The following is an 18,874-nucleotide window of genomic DNA, read 5'->3' as shown; positions in this document are numbered from 1 at the left end:
CCCAGATAATTAATACCAGCCCTGAATTTTTAACGGCATGCCTCCTAACAGGTAACACAAGTTTGTACTACTATCTACAGGCCCTGTAGGATAGATCGCAGGCTGCCAAACTCAATCCTTCAGTATTAACCAGCTTTCCAATACCCAGATATGCAGATAAAATAAACCCTCAAAGTCTCACAATAACAGTCCTCCAAGAAACAGTAACATAGTAATGGAAGACACTAAATTATTTCTCAAAACTTATAAATCCAATCTCCCAATCACTGGAAAATCACAAATAGGAGATTTAACCAATGAAACCACTATACATCAGCAGTGACTTCAAACAATCTTCAGAAACTCAGAGACCCTTATACTTCAGCAAGGGCTCATAATTCAAAACTCAGGAAAAAGCCACAAAGGAAACAAAAACAAATATATATTCAAGTGTGATTTTCCCCATGAAATGAGCTCTCATTTATTATCTTTTATTGGCCCCCAAAGTTTCCTAAAAACCTCCCCTTCAGAAATTGTGGAAGTTTCCCAAAAGAACTCAACACTAGAAACTTTCCAACACACTTTTTATAAATATCACTTAATGTCATTATTACAACAATATAAATATTATTATAATAATGCAACTTAATTATTAAAAAATAAATAAGAGCTCATGCAATTATTAACTTAATTTACTGTAGGTGGCAACCAACCATCGAAGCCACCCACTGCACTGCCAAAAATAGCAACTGCCAAAAATAGACCTACTAAAAATAGTAAATCTACAGCTGGTACCCCCAAAACACCCTATCAACTCACAAGGGTCGCTATGATGAGCTAACTCCATCAACTACATAGATCTGCCAAAAACAAGGACATTACACCAGAATAGGATCGGACCAACCTTAAGATAACTTCATCTAGAAAAATCAAAACACCATGTGAAGACACCATAAGTATTGCATGAGAAAACGATCCCACTGGATCTATTCTCAAGCTAAAACAACAAAAAAACTGCCCAAATGAATAGTAAAAAAATAAATTGAAAGGAAATATTTTTGGGTGATGCGAAATTGTCAATGACCCAAGGATGCTTCTGCATCAGACACCTCAAGTAAATAGAAGATGTTCCATAAAAGGAATTTATGAACATCTGACAGGATTCAAAATGTAGATACCATGAACATTCTTCACCCACTTGTCTTCTCCATCCAAAGAACAAGAACTACTTCAATTCTCCACATGATCATTACTACTAATGTTTATGCAAGTGTTCAACAAATCTCTAGTAGAATAACCTCCTCCATCGGGCATTCCATCACTACTACTACTGCTATAACCTTTGCTCTGATCAAACTTACTAAACCATTTATCTTTGTCTCTACCATTACTGCGATTACCAATTAGTGTTTGTTTCATCGCTCCACCTTTGAAATCATTCAACATGTCAGTGCATGGACCTAATTGTCATATTGTAGAAATCCTCGGTGTAATCTTTTACCGTCAAATCTTTTTGCATCTGATTTTGTAACTTCTTAAACAATTCAAGTTCATAATCCTCTGATATGAACTTATCTTGAAGTCTAGAAACTATAACCCTTCATCTAGTTATCATATGTTCTCAATAATCTTCTCTTTGTTTCTACAATTCTTTCTACCATAAGGCAACATGACTCTTCAAATTAGTCTGTGCTAACTTAACCTTATATGGATCCCTATCATCTTCACACTCAAAGTAATATTTTAGTTAATTAATCCAATCTATCAATTCCTCCAAATGTAAAGAACCAGAAAAGCATACAACATTGATTCTATGACTTACCCATTTGTGTCATAGCTCAACAATCTTTCCTCTTGAATAGGAATTTCAAATTTAGTTGTCTCAAGATCCAGTTGCTTCTTCAAATTCATCTTCGATCTTAGGGTTTCTCCTAGGCCTAACTAAAACATTTTGAATCTCATTCCTTATCACATTTCTAATTTCCTCTATCATTTTCTCATCTTCTAGGATTCAGTCTTCTAGGCGACATGTTTACCAAGATGCCAATCTTCAATTCCTCAGGTTCAGCAATCTAATCACAAGTGTTGATTTTCCTTATCCAATCCAACAATCAACCAACACAAACAATCTTCCTCAAGCACTTAGGTCTATCCAGTAATCAAAAAAACTTATCAAATTCACTAGGCTTCACAATTGCAGGTCAAATCCAATCTTCTGTCGCCCCACAACTAGGTTCCCAAGTGTGATCATCAACCTTCCAATTGTGAATCCTTCTTTTGCCACCTTCCACAAGCCTCTGGTTAATGTGGATCAAAACATCAACTTTTGTCATTCCACAACAACAAGGGGATGCAAGCCAAACACGCAATTCCAAGTACTTGCGTTCACTAACAACACCAACAAAACCTGCTCTAATACCACTTGATGCAACGAAGATCGAAGAATCCCCAAGGGAGATGTCTAACCTTGCAGCAAGAGTAAGCAACAGCAGAAATGCTCAATTATTCTCAAGATCTGAAACTAGCCTTCCAATTATTCTCCTCTCAATCCACTCACTCTCTAAAACAAAGTCTACAGTCCTACTTATATACAAGATCACCAACCACAAGTTGGCTTATCCAATCATTAATTTCCAAAACAAAGGAAATGTGATACAACAGATAGGTCAAGACCCAAATCATAAACATAATCCCCAAATGAACACATTGTGTTGTGCAAACATACAAGAGGGTCAATGAAACGTATTACGATATAGAACAATGCGCCAACACGCATCGCATGTTGTGAATTTCCATCGCAAGCTGCACCTCGCCAACCTAGTTGTTAGAATAGAAAAGCCGAAATAAGAACACACCAATCATAAGATAACTTCATCTTGAAACATCAGAACACCATGCAAAGCTAGAATAGGAAGTTCACAATGTCTAGACCATGCCATAAGGATCAAATAAGAAAACGAGCCCATTGTATCAATTGCAAAATAGAACAATACAAGAACTGCCCAATTGACTAGTAAACAAATAAACCTAAAGAAAATATTTCTGGGTGGTGCAAGATCACCAATGACCCAAGAATGCTCCTACATCAAAGGCATAGGGATTCCTTATTATGAAGCAATTAGAAAATATTTACTTGTTACTAACAAAGACTGGGAGGTCAATTTATACAAGAGACTGAATGATGTTTCAGTAGGAAACACTCGTAAAGAATAGAAACATTTTATTCTAGAAACATAAAACTAAATATTAGAAAAATTCTAATATTTACACGAGATTACAATAGATAACCATTAGATACTAAATAGAGATAATAGAAACTATCTATTATCGTAATATTCCTTTCTTTAAATAATCAACAATCCTCTATAATGGCTTCAATGAGAAGCTTTAAAATCCATGACTTATCAAATTCAAACAACTATGAAAATGAACAAAATGGAAAATCCAAGTAAATTTGCCTCCCTCAACAACACTATTCTATTACAAAACTTTTTTTTCACCACACTTTGGTAACTATTAGAGAGGCTTTGACACCATGAAAGGAGATTAAAGCACAAAGAAACATAGAAGTTACACTAAATGTTAAGTTTCCAGGATCTGCTGCAAATGTAATGGCATTGCCTTGTAATCAGGTATATGTTTTCCATATGCAACATCCTCTCATTTATATTGAGCATGGGTGAATGAATAGACATGTCTATTCAATAAACAGATAATTAATAATACAAACTTAATTATGTTATATATATATATATATATATATATATATATATATATATATCAATCAAATAGTAAGCTTATATCTCACATAATAATATATCTCATATATAATTATATGAATAACCATAGAGTTATCCAACAGAAGCTACCAAACATTAACACTCCCTCTTAGCAAGGGAGGATAAACACAAAACAAATATTACACCATTGGTAATATAAGAATATCTCAGAAGTTTTCCACAATTTAATATTGCATACGATATCAAGAGTATTGATCTCCAGAATATCAACATATGATATTCATCAATTACTCAAACAAAGGGTAAGATATCACATTTGATATCAAGAGTCTTGATCTGCCAGAATATTGACATCCAATATTCATCAAGTACTCAAAAAAATTTTAGATATCACATTTGATATCAAGAGTCTTGATCTCCCAAAATATTGACATCCAATATTCATCAAGTACTCAAAAACAAGGTTTAGATATCACATTTGATATCAAGAGTATTGGCCTCCCAGAATATTAATGATATTCACCACTTACTCAAAACGTTTAGATATCACATTTGATATCAAGAGTATTGCACTCCCAGAATATCAAAGATATTCACCACTTACTCAAACCGTTTAGATATCACATTTGATATCAAGAGTATTGGCCTCCCAGAATATCAATGATATTCACCAAGTACTCTAAGAGTAATGGCCTCCCAGAATGTTGAGATGCAAGACATTCACCATTTACTCAATTTATTTCATCTCATTATACAAGTTGATTGTAAGATCGTCACCTTACGACTTCTCCCAAATACAAGTGATGATCATTTGGAAGTCGCCACTTCCTCATGATATACATAGGGGATAGGCCCATATAAATGTCACATGGTGACAGTCCTCTTGACTGTGACAACTTATTAATCATTAGAGAAACCATCTCAGCATGGTCTACTCCCTCTTAATCAATAAGGGTGGGTTCACTAAAGGTTAACCAAATCGCATCCTCAATCTTCTCCCTCTGAATCTTAATCTCCCTCTTTTTCCTGCAAGAACATTCTCAAAGGAAAAGATCCAAGGCAAATAACTCATAGAAAAAATCAAATAAGAATATTAGTAGCTTTATCTTATTCTTGATACTAACAACAATATATCTCATTAATATATTTAGAAATTCACAATGTTCTATACATATTCATAAAGTAATTCTACTCCTATCTATATATATATAATATTATTTATATCTCATAATAACATTAGAATTTAAAATTCAAAATTTAATATTATACTAATCTTCAAACTACCATACCTTTCCAAGGTAGTGGCTATAGTCACTCCATATATTGGCAAGCTTGGTCAAAATTTCTACTATGTCCCATCATACTCCACATCAAACGAAGTCTTTTCCATGTGTTTGCGGGATGCACCAATAGAGTGTTGATGTTTCAACTTTTAATATCTTCCTCTGCTTTGCTTGTAAATCATTGTCAATTTAAGCCCCCTTAATCGTAATTGATTTTACTAAATTCTACATTTATCGCTGATTCAAATGAATGACTTTCTCTAGAATTGACACGTTTGTGCTAGTAATTTGGTTCTACGTCAAGTAGGGCTCACACACGAAAATCATAGTTGCTAGTAACAAATGGAGAAAATTCCTCCTAGGAGATAGCACGATACTCCAAAATTTTAAGCTACATATTTGATAATCCATTCAAAAACATGATAATAATTCATTACAAAGTAGCTCATGACACCAGTTCAAAGAGGCACAATATCCACAAATACAATATCTTAATTCATAATAGGAGTGTTATCTCATTTCACTAATCTAATTTGAATTGCCATGATGTTGCGACACATTTGATACACCAAAGATATAGGTATTTGAATGCATCGTTAGGAACAATATCATCGGCTGGTCAAATTGAATCATGAACGTCATTGTTATCGTAGAGGCTCAATTCACTGCAGAACATTGCCTCTGAGTTCCCCGTCCATAGCATGAGCCTCCAATACCAAGCATTAATTTATTTTCCACTAATGAGGGTAGTCTTTAAGCATGTTTCTCACTTGCAGGAACCAATCGAGCCAATGAAAGGTCTCTTACCTTTTATTGAATTCATTCTAAGACCTTTTCTTGTCGGGGTATCTTAATGTGCTCTTAGATATTTTCCAATGTTTATGTGGAAGACGAAAGCTTACGACATATTTTGTGTAGTGAAAAAGGCAAGAAATTTACAATAGACAATACACTACAAGCTCGAGCAAGGAATTTTGCATGCCTTGGTGTATCTTCATCACACTTATGATCTGTTGGGACATTACTTGCAATAATGTCTTACTGGAATCCTCCATGGAACCTTGTGTTTCTAACTTTGGTACAGTTGAACTTCTCAACATCAATTCTTCCACAAACAAGTCTGAGCATTCCTTGGTCTTAGCAACTTCTCAGGGGTTTTCACAGCCAAAGTGACATCAAAATTTTCTTCTTCCATACATCTACAGTAGGCTCTGATACCATGTTAAGTTTCCAAGATCTGCTGCAAATGTAATGGCATTGCCTTGTAATCAGGTATATGTTTTCCATATGCAACATCCTCTCATTTATATTGAGCATGGGTGAATGAATAGAAATGTCTATTCAATAAATAGATAATTAATAATACAAACTTAATTATGTTATATATATCTCAAATAATAAGCTTATATCTCACATAATAATATATCTCATATATAATTATATGAATAACCATAGAGTTATCCGACAGAAGCTACCAAACATTAACACTAAACACAAAATAATAAGTGTTTCTTATTTTCAATCAAATACATTACATATTCATAGGATTCTCATATCCTATTTCATAGGAAACTCCCACAAACAGTTTTCCCAAATAAACTGAGTTGTTTATTATCCTATTCAAAAACATTCATAGCACTTACGTATTAATTTACTCAACAAACCTAATTATTTTATGCATCCTATTATGCAATATTCCTAACATCACAACAGGGAATTAAATAATCTGCTAAACCCATATGAACTCCCCCAGTTTCCTTTTATACTTTGGAAGTGTTGATCCAAAATTGCAAAGCCTTCAACATCACAACCTAAAAGACACTCTAGACCTCATAGCTGAATTTTTGTTGGGGTACTTGTTATTTAGTAGTTACTAGTGACTTTCTAAGAATGAAAATCTTAGATACAGACATTGAAATAAAATTTATAAAATTTTGGACTGTTGTTTGATATGTTAATGAAAAATATAGCAAGTGATTTTAAAATGAGATTTATGATATTTTGATCAAGTGACCTAAGAGCAGAAGCTCTCATGGCCATACCACCGCATCTTTGAACATGACCTGATATTTAAGTATCATGTCTGATAATCAATACCATGTTGTAATCAGTCATTGTAAGTAGGCCTCCTTTGGGTCCTAATCGGAGATAAGATCTAGTGAGATATCTTGGAAAACACAAAATACCACCAGAAATTATAGGAAAGTACTAGGTTGAAATGGACACCAGATTTAGAAAATGGAGGAAAACATTCCTCTACCTTGAGGATGCTTTACCATCTTCATTGGTGCCAAAAGTGATTTTGGATGGCATCCATGTTTAAGATAATCTTTTGTATGCAATCAGTGATATTTTATGTGTAAAGAAACTAACAATATATTTCTGCCAATAAGTCCCACCCAATTAGTTACATTGTACAAGAGGAATACTATGTAGATTGATCTATCAATAGTTTCTGCCAAGCAGTAACACATCATATTTGTGTAATCAACAAGACTCTGGATAGAGAGCTAATTAAAACTGATTTAAATAAGTCTGCAAACAACAATTGTTTGAATATAAATGCAGGTTAAGTTCATGTTTGGATGTGAAAGCATATTAATCATAGAAGAGCAGCCAAAACCATCTTTGACAATGGCATCTTAAAAAGTTCCAAAACAGCAATGCTCAAATACATTCCAAAACAGCAACATTCAAATACATATTGAGAAATTAGGTTGTCTTGCTTAGCGGGATCTATAACCAATGAACGTTTGCAAAATCATCCAAAGCACACATAAATTGCTGAATAAAATCTGGTGTTTGTTGAATCATAATAATTTCAGCTATTGATAAATTGCTTAAATATTAACTTGAGTTATATAAGAGGAATTTTAATGTTACCATACTATCAGTTAATGTGAAAGTGTTGGTGTATGTAAAACAAGATAGAACAGAATACAGAGAAAAACAAACAACTCCTGTTAAATCTGTATCAAGTAAAAGCAAGGAATTTATATACTTACCTTTGACCTTGTTGTGGGAAAACAACACAGTCAACCATGTGAGCGAGATTGGGGTTGTCAACTGCTGATAGAACTCGTAAATCACCTGGGTGAAGGCATGGGTTTTTTGCAACTATCACTTTCCCTTCAATTGTCCTAGTTCCAGTATCACTGCCCCATTGTTGAGCTGCATGAAGGCCTGTATCATGAAATTGATTGACTCCTGGTGTGTGAGAAACTTGAATAAATACTTCACCATATTTTAATGTTCTACTCTCATCCAGGCAGCCCATCAAGCATGCTCCCTTTGGAACAAAAATGCGTGCCTTGCATCTTAATTCAAAGAGTTTAGATGCTCGAAATGCATGAAGAATCATTGACAAGTATGGCTCGGAATTAGGCAAATATCCAGCTGAAAGCATCCTTAAAAGGACGTTATGAGAATCACCCACGTGCATGACACGCAGGACTTCCAGGGCCATGTCTCTATTAGACAAAATTTCATCTAAATTTCTGACTGCTTCTTCCTGCATCTTCTCAAAGTTCTGATCCCTGACCCCCAATGTAGCCAAAAGAGTTATTACTTGCCGATTCAAATAGCATGGCCTGAATTTTGTCCAAGACAGAACATCAAGATTGCTATTGTTTGACTCATATTTATTCATGCTTGGCCGCAGAGAGAGTTTATATGGAGATCGAGGATCTACTGCTACAACACCTTTGTAACCACCGATCCTTATCTGAAATGCAGAGGGTACATAATCACAATTACACTTGGCAGCTACCTGTTTTGCCAGGGACAAGGATATCTTCCCAATTCCATCTGAAAAATTATATCTTTTACCTTCACTCTGAACCAAAATGTCTGGAATATCTTCAATTTCATGTGGATAAACATGAAGTGTTTCTGTAGAAGAGCTAAAGGATTGTCCCATTCTTGCTGCACATTTGGCGACATTTTTAATTGCTAAAAAGTCACCCATCCATTCTCGGATACTCTCAGCATTAACCTCTTCAGTTGAAGCAAAGAACCACACAGAACTTTCCCGTAATTGACTAGTTGAAAAAGCAAGAAAGTCAAATTTCTTACTCCCTATCACAATACCTTCCTTCAAAACTGAGAGGACACGTTTGTATAGTTTTGTAGATTTTCCTACACCATTCTGTAATTTCTGAGATAAATCAGTTGAGTACAGTCTATTCCCATTCTCATCAATAAAGGTTACACGGAGAAAGTTATTAATGTATTTAGCATACTCCCGTGTCACACGGTTGGACACATTAATTTCTGGTCCAAAAAAGTAAACTTTTGAGGGTGTTACTTGTACTCGGTAAACATACATCAAGCCATTGTCCAGAGAAGCCTCAAATAAACCAGTGTGCGTCCTGAATTTTTTAAATTTTTTTAAATTTTCATACTCCTTCTTAATTAGCTTCACCGGATCATAGCATGTGTTTCTCAAACTACCAATTTTCACAAGAGCCATGTTTATATGGACATAAGGTATCCATTGAGGGTGTAACAAATAGAAGAATTCGCTGCTAAGGCTTGGCCCACTGAGCAATCCACTCTGAACAAATGAATTCACTTGGAACAGTATTTCAAAAGGCACATTTAATCCCACGGGAGGACTTAAAATTGGCACCAATCTTGGAGAAGAAAATGAAGTACCTGAGACTAGGGAGAGCCTCTCAGTCTCTGCAATTTCTTTATAATGAGCAAAATTCTCTCGAATTTGAGAAATGTTACTGCCATGTGGTAGTGCAAAGCATAGTGATGATGACTGGCCTATGCTATAAAACGAGGTGAAGTCTGTGGTTCTTACCCATGTATCACTGCTGTCCTTGTAAAAGACAAGTTTCTCATCCGTACCATTACTAGAACATGCTTCATCCTTGTAATATATCTTTGGAGCACAAAGCAACTGTCACGAGATAATTGTATAAGATGACTAAACATTAAAATGAAAACACACAACTGACAACACTTGCAACATAACACCCTCTCCCTTATTATAAGTATAAAAAGAAAGACCATGGGCATTCATCAATGTCCGCCGACCCATGCAAAATCTATTTAAAGTAAAACTGATAGGCAATATACAAATTTAAATCTCAGGTACTTACATAATTAAGAATTTTGTTCAAAATACAAATGATTACATTTATTTTAAAAAATTGCAAAGCACTCTCTATAAGTATTAAGGACAGGTTAGGGATTAGAAAAATATTAATTTGCTCATTTGCTTGGCTTCTAGCATTTTTTTTAGATTAATCACAAGCTTGATTTGTTGAGAACTTAAGAACAAAAAAGCCAATATGATTACTCTTGAAACATTATTCTGATTATGTATCAATCTCAGTTCAAAAGATTGAGTTTAATAATAACCGGTGATTTAGTATATTAATAATTTAATACAAAGTTCATATTTTCTTGCTTATTTGGTTTTGTACTGAAGATTTTTCATGAAAGGACATTTGTAATTATAGCAACCCAAAGATTTCTATTTCCTCTAAGATTGGCATTTGTATCACACAGCACGGTACTTTTTCTTACTACAGAAGCAAGAAGACTAACAAATTATATTTATGTCTGAAAGAATAAAGTAGCTTAAAAGGAGCTCAAAATTGCATTCATCTATAATATAACATACTGGGTTAGAAAAAATCCTACAAACTGAAAAGGTGACTAGGATTGAACTAAATTACAAGTCCTTGTACTGGACAGGGTTCGGCTTGACCCATTCAGTTCATAGGTTCAGTCCAGAAAGAGGGATTGGATTTGTCCATAGAAAGCATAGAAAAATCAGAAACATAGATGTATGTGAAGCAATGACTACCACACACAGCATCATACTGCTAGGGTTGAAGAATACTAAAGGGGGAGGGGACTGAATCAGTATTCTAGCTCTTTAATTAACCTTAAACCGATTCACAAATACCATATAAAGAAAATAGAAAGTAAACCGCAACACAACAAAAAAGCAACGCAAGAACTCGTAACACCACTATTTTTTCGTCGAAACCCTCTTAAGGGAAAGACCACGGTGGGAGTTGTGACCCATGAAATTACTCTACAACAGTAATTATCCCGGTTAAAGGATTTAGTAATGATGAACACTGTTCAAGGTTTATAGAAATGCACAAGGCATTAGGTACTTGCCAGAAGCATGCTGCTCTATGACAGTATTAGGGCTACAACCCAATCAGATATAAACTATGGGCAACAACCCAATTATGAACTGTAGAGTAGCATCTCCTATGCTAGACCAGCTCTGATGAGCTTTCGCTCTGTATACTGTCCATCGCATAACAAATTCTGCTGCGATCCTCAAATAAATCACATAACACACCACATCAACAATCCTATATGTCATATTATCCATCACAAAGCAAAACTCGATCATATATATACCCACTCAAAACATTTGAACGTTTCATAGTTGTCTGCTAAGTCCCAAACAAACATGTAAAACAATCTTCTTTACTCAATCAATTTATCAATCCATATTATGCTAAACAAAAGGTAAGCTCTCCATAGTCAGCTCAAACATAATCAATAATCAAAACAATTCCTCTTACCAATATTCAAGTCCAACTGATGAAATCTTTTCATCTCTGTTTTGTTCCTGACCAAGATTGTGAATCTAATACTCAGACATGAATATCTTTTGAATTCTGAAACTCCAAGACTTGCAATCGTAGAATTAAATCCTTATAACTGCCTCAATACAGTATCCACAATTGCATAGCATTATTCTGTTCCATTTGTATGTACCGATTCATTTACTGTACCTATATACTGCTCTCTATTCCACACTTGGCTGATTTCAATCAACTCTGCATTTGGTAAGTCAAAATTCATTGTCATGATCAAGAGAAATGTATGTAGTTGTCATCAATGACAACATACCATCCATTGCAAAAAATATCTTGCCAACAATCTCCCCCTTTGGCATTGATGGCAACTAGTGAAAAAATGACTAAGTCCAGTCAATATGCCAAGAAACAAAATCATATTCACAACAATACTCACCCTTTCAGTATGCATAACCAGGCTTGCAATTGCACTCCAGACTCTGTTCAGTTACAAAGACTGAGTTTCCAAGCCATAAGACAAAACCAAATATGACTAGTAATGCTGCAGCCAAAAAGCATTTGTACGAAACAAGATCTCCTTGACTGTATAGTTTCAACAGCGAGAGACATGCTAGCTAATGAGGGGAAAAATGTCCTCACAACCCTTGCATATAATCACCAACAATATCTAAAGAAGTTTTAATTCCCAATTAGCATTTGATAATCTTCAGCATCACAGAAAAAACCAAGCTTTCCCTTAGTCGTTTTCTCCTCATGCAACATAAAGAACCAATACAGATCTAGCCTTGACAAATTCAAGAAACCTCAAGACCATGTATTTCATTGGTGTCAAGATTTTCAACTTGAATGGATTTCATCCTCCAGCCTGTGAGAAATAACCTTCAGAATTTCACTAGACTTCTTAATATTTCCAAGCATATTTTAAATGAGAACTATCACATCTTTTTAAACTTTCTCATTAGTATTTTCCTCCCATTTGACCAATGCCCTGGGATAAATCATTTTCCGTTAAAATAAAATTTCCCATTTGATGCAATAGAAATAATTTATGACATAAAGTGACTTTTTTTATTAAAATGTAATCTAATATCACTTTATATAATAAACTATATAAAATCTTCGGGCATTAAAATAAAATGTCAAATGATTTTGGAGAACTATGTGATAGCTCATTGGAATCAAGTCCTATACTCGGATGCCAAAAATAGTAAACCCTCATGAATTACTACAATAAAGTATCTGGAAACCCTGTTGAACCAACTCCTATTGACCTGTAAATGGAATTGCCTAGGTAAAATCTCTTTCTGATCTCCCCAAAGTCTCGGTTAGCCTTTGAGGCCACGATGGAAATGGCTAATGACATGTCATCTCACAATTGGCTAGAATTCAGACATCACATAAATAAACAGTATTACACCCTTTTTACAGCTTATGTCTTTGATGTGTTATACAATAAGGGGACCAATTTATTTAAAATTAAACAACAGGTTTGCAACCAGCAAGAAGGAAGAGCACCAAAAAGATCAAAAGTCCATTTGGGGAGGCCATAAGATTGCATTGGGAGCATTAAGGAGTCAATAACAACACTCCTCAACTCATTTGCAAGAGGTAAGTGTTGATTTTGTTTTTGCATCTTAGTGTATTATTCATTTTTTGTTGAACTTTTTTAATTTTCATTTGCAAATCTTGAATGTTTTTAGTTTTAGTAAATTGCAAAGTGGGCTCTGTTGTTTTGTTTATTAGTTTGAAACTTTGAGGTCTTACTTGAATTTTCTTATTACAACAACCTTAACTTTCATTTATCACAATGGGTAAGAAAGATGAACGTTGGAAATATACTGAAGACTTCCTGGAAGAATAAAATTTCAAACAAAATGTATGTTTTGTAAAGATATAAATTCTGGTGGTATATATAGATTCAAATACCACATTGTTGCTATACCTGGACATGATATTAAAATTTGCACTCAACAAGCTGTTGAGGCAAAATACTTGTTTAGTGGCATTAGAAAAATATGAACAAGATAAATTAAATAAGAAAAGGCAACTTGAAGGGTTAAGGGCTATTGGCTCCCATTCTTCCATAGCCGCATCAACATCCGCATCCGTAGGTTGTGTTGGAGAGGATTCTTCCAGGCCTCCTTTTCATCCTAGTTCTAATGCTCGTGCTAGTGTTGATGCTAGTGCTAGTCGTTCTTATACTAAGATTGAGTCCTACCTATTGCAACCTAGAGTACAGAAGAACAGATTGGATAGTTACTTTGTGCCTTGCACTACTCATGGCTCACAACCCATGCTTGAGGGCATGAGTTTGAACAAGGAGATTCATGATGCTGTCAGAAAAGAAATTTACAAATTTTGGTACTTTTGCAACATTCCATTTATTGTAGCCAGGTAATTGATTCTTTTTTATTTGTTTTCTTTAAGGTTAAAGTAAAATTTTAATTATATCTACTTGTTTTATAATTCATTGATTAATCATAGATTCACTTTACAAGCTTACATAATGATCTGCCATCTAAATTTCTAATCATAATCTATTTGTTGCAGGGCTCCTTGTTGGAAAAACATGATAGATGTGGTTGCTATTTGTGGTCCGGGGTTTAAAGCCCCAACTAAGGCTGAGTTGAGTGGATACCTCTTAGATGAAATGGTACAGAATATGAAGGTTGAGCTTAAGGACCACCGAATGGAGTGGATCAAAAAGGGTTGCACCATCATGACTAATGGTTGGACGCATAGGACGAATAGAACACTCCTCAATTCCTTGTTTCCTGTGGAGGTGATTGATCATTCTACTTTCGTACATACATTGTGAACTATGAATCGTGATTGAATAATTCAAATTTTGATTTGTTGATTACTAATTTGTTGATAATCCATGATAATTCATTGTTTTGTAGGATAAACCATGTTCCTCAAATTCATTGATGCTTCCGCTCATATAAAAAATGCCACATACTTATGTGAGGTTATTAAAGAAGTCATAGCAAAGGTGGGGGAACAAAAAGTGGTGCTAGTGGTGACGGATAGTGCAGCAAGTTATGTTGTTGTAGGTAAACTTTAAACTTTTCAAGTTTTAAAAATAAATTTATTTGGATTTTGAACTTTTTCTAATTCTAAGTTTCCTAACATGTTAGAATTTCTAATTAATTTAAAATTGTTGTAGGTAAACTTTTGATGGAGAGGCACCCCACAATCATTCATTCGTCCTTAGCAAAATGAGGGACTACATAGGAGGTAGGGAGTTAGCTCGTCCAGGCATCACGAGGTTTGCCTCGAATTTCATCACTACAATCCTTGTTGACATCAAGGCCAAAATTGAGGAGCATGTTTGTTGGGCGGGAGTGAATTACATCTTCCTATGCTACGACTACTGCAGGGGTAGATGTGGTGAAGTGAATCTTTAATGAGGATGGTTTTTGGAAACCTGCTAAAGAAATCTTTGAAGTAAATTTCTTACAATTTAACATTTAGTATTTAGTATTTAATATTTATTATTTAATTGTTTAATGATTTAGTTTTACTTTTAGTTTTATATTTAAGTTTTGACTCAAATGTTCTTTTTACACTATATGCAGGTCACTGAGTCCCTTGTATCTCTCCTACGAACTGCTGATGGGGAGAAGCCCTCTATGGGCTACATATATGAGGGCATGGATAGGGCCAACAAGGCCATTAGAGCCCAGTATGCAGGAGTGCAGGAAAAGTATGCCCCTATTTGAGAGATCACTGATAGAAGATGGCAGAATCAGCTCCACTGACCCATCCATGCAGCAACTTATTATTTGAATGCGGCATTCCATTTTTGTACTAACTTCAAGGTGAATAAGGAGGTTCTCATTGGCCTATGTACAGTGATCCAGAGGTTGAGTAGTGATGAGGATAGCACAGCTGCAACCATTGCGCTAGACAAATTCAATGGTAAAGAAGGGCCAATTTTCTCTAGTAGGATGGCCATAGATGTCTGAACAACAATACAACTAGGTAAAGATAATATATTCTTGAATCTTAAATTTATGGCTTATAAGTTGTGCATTTTAATTTTTAATTTTGTAATTTTAAAGTTGTAAATGAGACCTTTTTTTTTGTTTTCCCTTATTTCAAATAGATGGTGGTAAATGTTTGGGCCCACAACCCCAAAATTTCAAAAAATTACCATCCTTATTCTGAGTCAGCCAAGCAGCACTTTTGAATGTGAGCGCAGTTGGTCCATGTTCGAGCATATCCACTCGAAGAGGTGAAATAGGTTGTCTGTGCAGAGATTAAATGATCTTGTCTTTGTTTATTACAACCTCTGTCTTAGTATCAGACAAATTTTGGGCGCTAACTCCTCTCTGATCATTTTGGAAGAGATTGATCTAGAATCAGAGTGGCTCACTAAGGTTGTGGATCCAGTCTTCACTAAGGAAGACCATGAGTGGGTTGACTAGGTAGATAGAGAGGTTGAGGCTCTGGCCATGGTAGAGTAGGCAGCTAGAGCACGTTTAGGCACTAGTAGATGCACACGCGCATGCACAGACACAAGCCCTAGTGATGTTGTTCGTGAGCCCATCTTACATGCGGGGTCTATGGCTTAGCAATCCTCTAAGACCTACCTTAGACAGGATACTCAAAGGCTGAGGCTGAGGCTACGGCTGCGACCGAGCTTGAGGATGATGATGAGGCTTGAGCTAGAGCCTTGTTTTTTCATTTTGCTTACAAATACTGATAGACATATGTTTCATGGGTCTTCATCTTAGATTCTTACATACATTTATGATTTGATATCTTATGGATCTTCATCTTACATACACTATGATTTGAATCATTATAATCCAATGATTTCTGTTTACTTCAGCTACAACCTACAATTTAAATTTTACGTGTAACATACTTACGTATGTGATGGATTTATCATTTATATTCCTTGTTTATGTATGTTAACTTCTATTTGATGATGTTATAGTGTGTTTAAGTTATACTCAATAAAGAGTGCATGAAATAAGCTTCAAATCGTTAAAATCTCTAAATTTCAAGGGTTTTTTAAATTTGTCGATTCGTGGCTGATTTGATTTTGATTCATGGCCGATTCGTGATTTGATTCGGCCTTGCCAATTCCGATCCGATTCCGATTCTCGTTACTTTGATTTAAATACCTCCCACGTAGCTATATTCTAGCAACAATAAAGTTAAATATTTAAAATTAACTCTATAAAATAACTTTAGCAATGCATAATAAATCACATCAACTATAATATAATTATTTTGTCAATATTAGACATTTACCATCGATATGCCAACATTAGTGAAGGTATTGACCATGCCCAAATGACTTATTATAAATAGTAAGTATACCCAAAATTGTACACAGACACCTTTAAATGATCTGCAATTGAAATTGTCGAGGCCAAATGGCCTCAAAATCCCTGAAGTGTCCTAGTTAGCCTACAAAACCATGGGAAAATAGGCTAAAACAGCATCATGTTAAAAGTGTTAGAAAGGGGACATTATAGGGTTTGAGTGTTGAGAATGTATCTAATACATGTACCCATTATCTCTTTGTTATCTTTCCACTTCCATCAAAGGTTGGTAGGGAAACTTAATTTGTCCTCTAGGTCTCATGTCTTGCCTTTCAAAATGCTACCTAGCCTTGTTTTTTGCTGATTCAGATTCATTAATTGCTTTACATCAGCTAGAAGATTCTTGTATTCATCATAGGCCACCATAACATCAACTTTTAATCAGTTTCTTCCTCTACCTCTGGAATTGCTTCTCTTTCATTTTTTGGCAAATATATATGATGTATTGGTCGATCCAACCTTGTATTTGTTGTCTTATCAAGATTAGAAGTTGGTCTATATTGATTTTCACATCCGGCATCACTTTTGGTGTGCTTGCTATTAGACCTTAATTTTGTATGATCCACTCTAAGCTTATCCATGGCTGTAATCATACAATCCTGAAACTGCTGTAACATTTTTTGGTGTTGTTGGGCAAAGGTGGTCAAGAAATCATTAACATGACTATTTAAATCCCTTGGTGAGCTTTCTGCCCTTCTTACCCCCATTCCTCCAGGAATTGAGTTATCCTCAACTTTTTCCTCTTGTTCCTGTTGTTTAGCTTTCCACTTGGTGTCGTACCTGTGTGGACCAATGTCTCAAGGGTTCATAGAATCAATTCAAACTCATGCATTGTTTTTCGCTGAAAGTTGCCATCTGATTCATATGCAATAATTTAATCTGTTATGCAACTGTAAATTATGACATGCAACCTCAAAGTTGTCATTTGCTGGCAAGACTCTGCTCTATTACCACTAAGATGAACTTCCCTAGTTCCTACAGAGATTTATAAGTTCATTTCAAAAATCAAATGCTTGCGCTGTTTGTAAATGTAATCATTAATATCAGTCATAATAAAGTTGCAATGAAGTACGAACAGAAATCATAATCGAATTCTAAACTATTTGCGACAATTAACAATGAATTTATTACTGATTTATTTGTGGTTGCCAGCAAAATATTTTGACCAAACAGCATTATTCAAAACATATTAACATACTTCACATTTTGAGTCATAAAGTAATCAGAAAACAAGCTTTCACCGGTTTACCCCGAGTACAAGGTAAAGATTCTATTTTTGTTGTGGTTGATAGAATGACAAAATCTGCACATTTCTTTGCTATCACTACAGAGTTCAAAGCAGTTCAGATTGCTGACTTATTTTTCAAGGAGGTGTTCCACCTACATGGTTTGCCAAGGAACATCATTCGCAACAGAGATAGCAGATTTCTGAGCATCTTCTAAAAAGAATTGTTCAGATTAATAAGTACAGATTTGAACCACAGCACCAACTATCATCCACAAACAGATGGGCAAACATAAATTGTGAACAAATGGGTTGAAGGCTATCTTCGCAATTATGTGGCTGGGCATCAAAAGGCTTGGATCCAATGGTTGTATCTAGAAGAATATTGTTACAACACAACATATCATATGTTTATTGGTATGACTTCATTCAAGGTTTTATATGGATACAATGTTGTATCTTTTGTTGATCTTGCTTTTGCCCATAGTAATGTACCCAAAGCCTAGAATTGGCTCTAGGAAAATTGGGATATTTTAAAAGCCCTCAAGGAAAACTTACAATCTGCACAAAATTTTAAAAAATCAATGCAAACAGGAAACATACAGAACATAGTTTTGATGAAGGTGAGTTGGTGTATCTCAAGCTACAACCATATAGACAATCTTCACTCAAAGGTAGTGGAGCTGAAAATTTGAAACCCCGTTTCTATGGACCCTATCAA

General features: G+C 34.9%; 1 protein-coding gene across 2 annotated transcripts in view; it reads right to left on the bottom strand.

Annotated features, from left to right (window-relative positions):
* LOC149573288 (putative RNA-dependent RNA polymerase 1) overlaps nucleotides 1-18,874 on the bottom strand; it is an 87,724-nt gene that overhangs the window by 21,035 nt on the left and 47,815 nt on the right. For both annotated transcript variants that reach the window (XM_089814497.1, XM_089814496.1), the window contains exon 3: nucleotides 8,008-9,911. In XM_089814497.1, coding sequence (XP_089670623.1) covers nucleotides 8,008-9,911 — 1,904 coding nt within the window. The remainder of the gene's footprint in view (nucleotides 1-8,007; nucleotides 9,912-18,874) is intronic.

The sequence above is a fragment of the Cupressus sempervirens genome, chromosome 2 (genome assembly GCF_028749045.1).
Source record: "Cupressus sempervirens isolate cs-2001-9-10 chromosome 2, ASM2874904v1, whole genome shotgun sequence".
NCBI classification, from domain to species: domain Eukaryota; kingdom Viridiplantae; phylum Streptophyta; class Pinopsida; order Cupressales; family Cupressaceae; genus Cupressus; species Cupressus sempervirens.
Note: the sequence above shows the minus strand (reverse complement) of the source record. Positions and strands in the feature narration are given on the sequence as shown.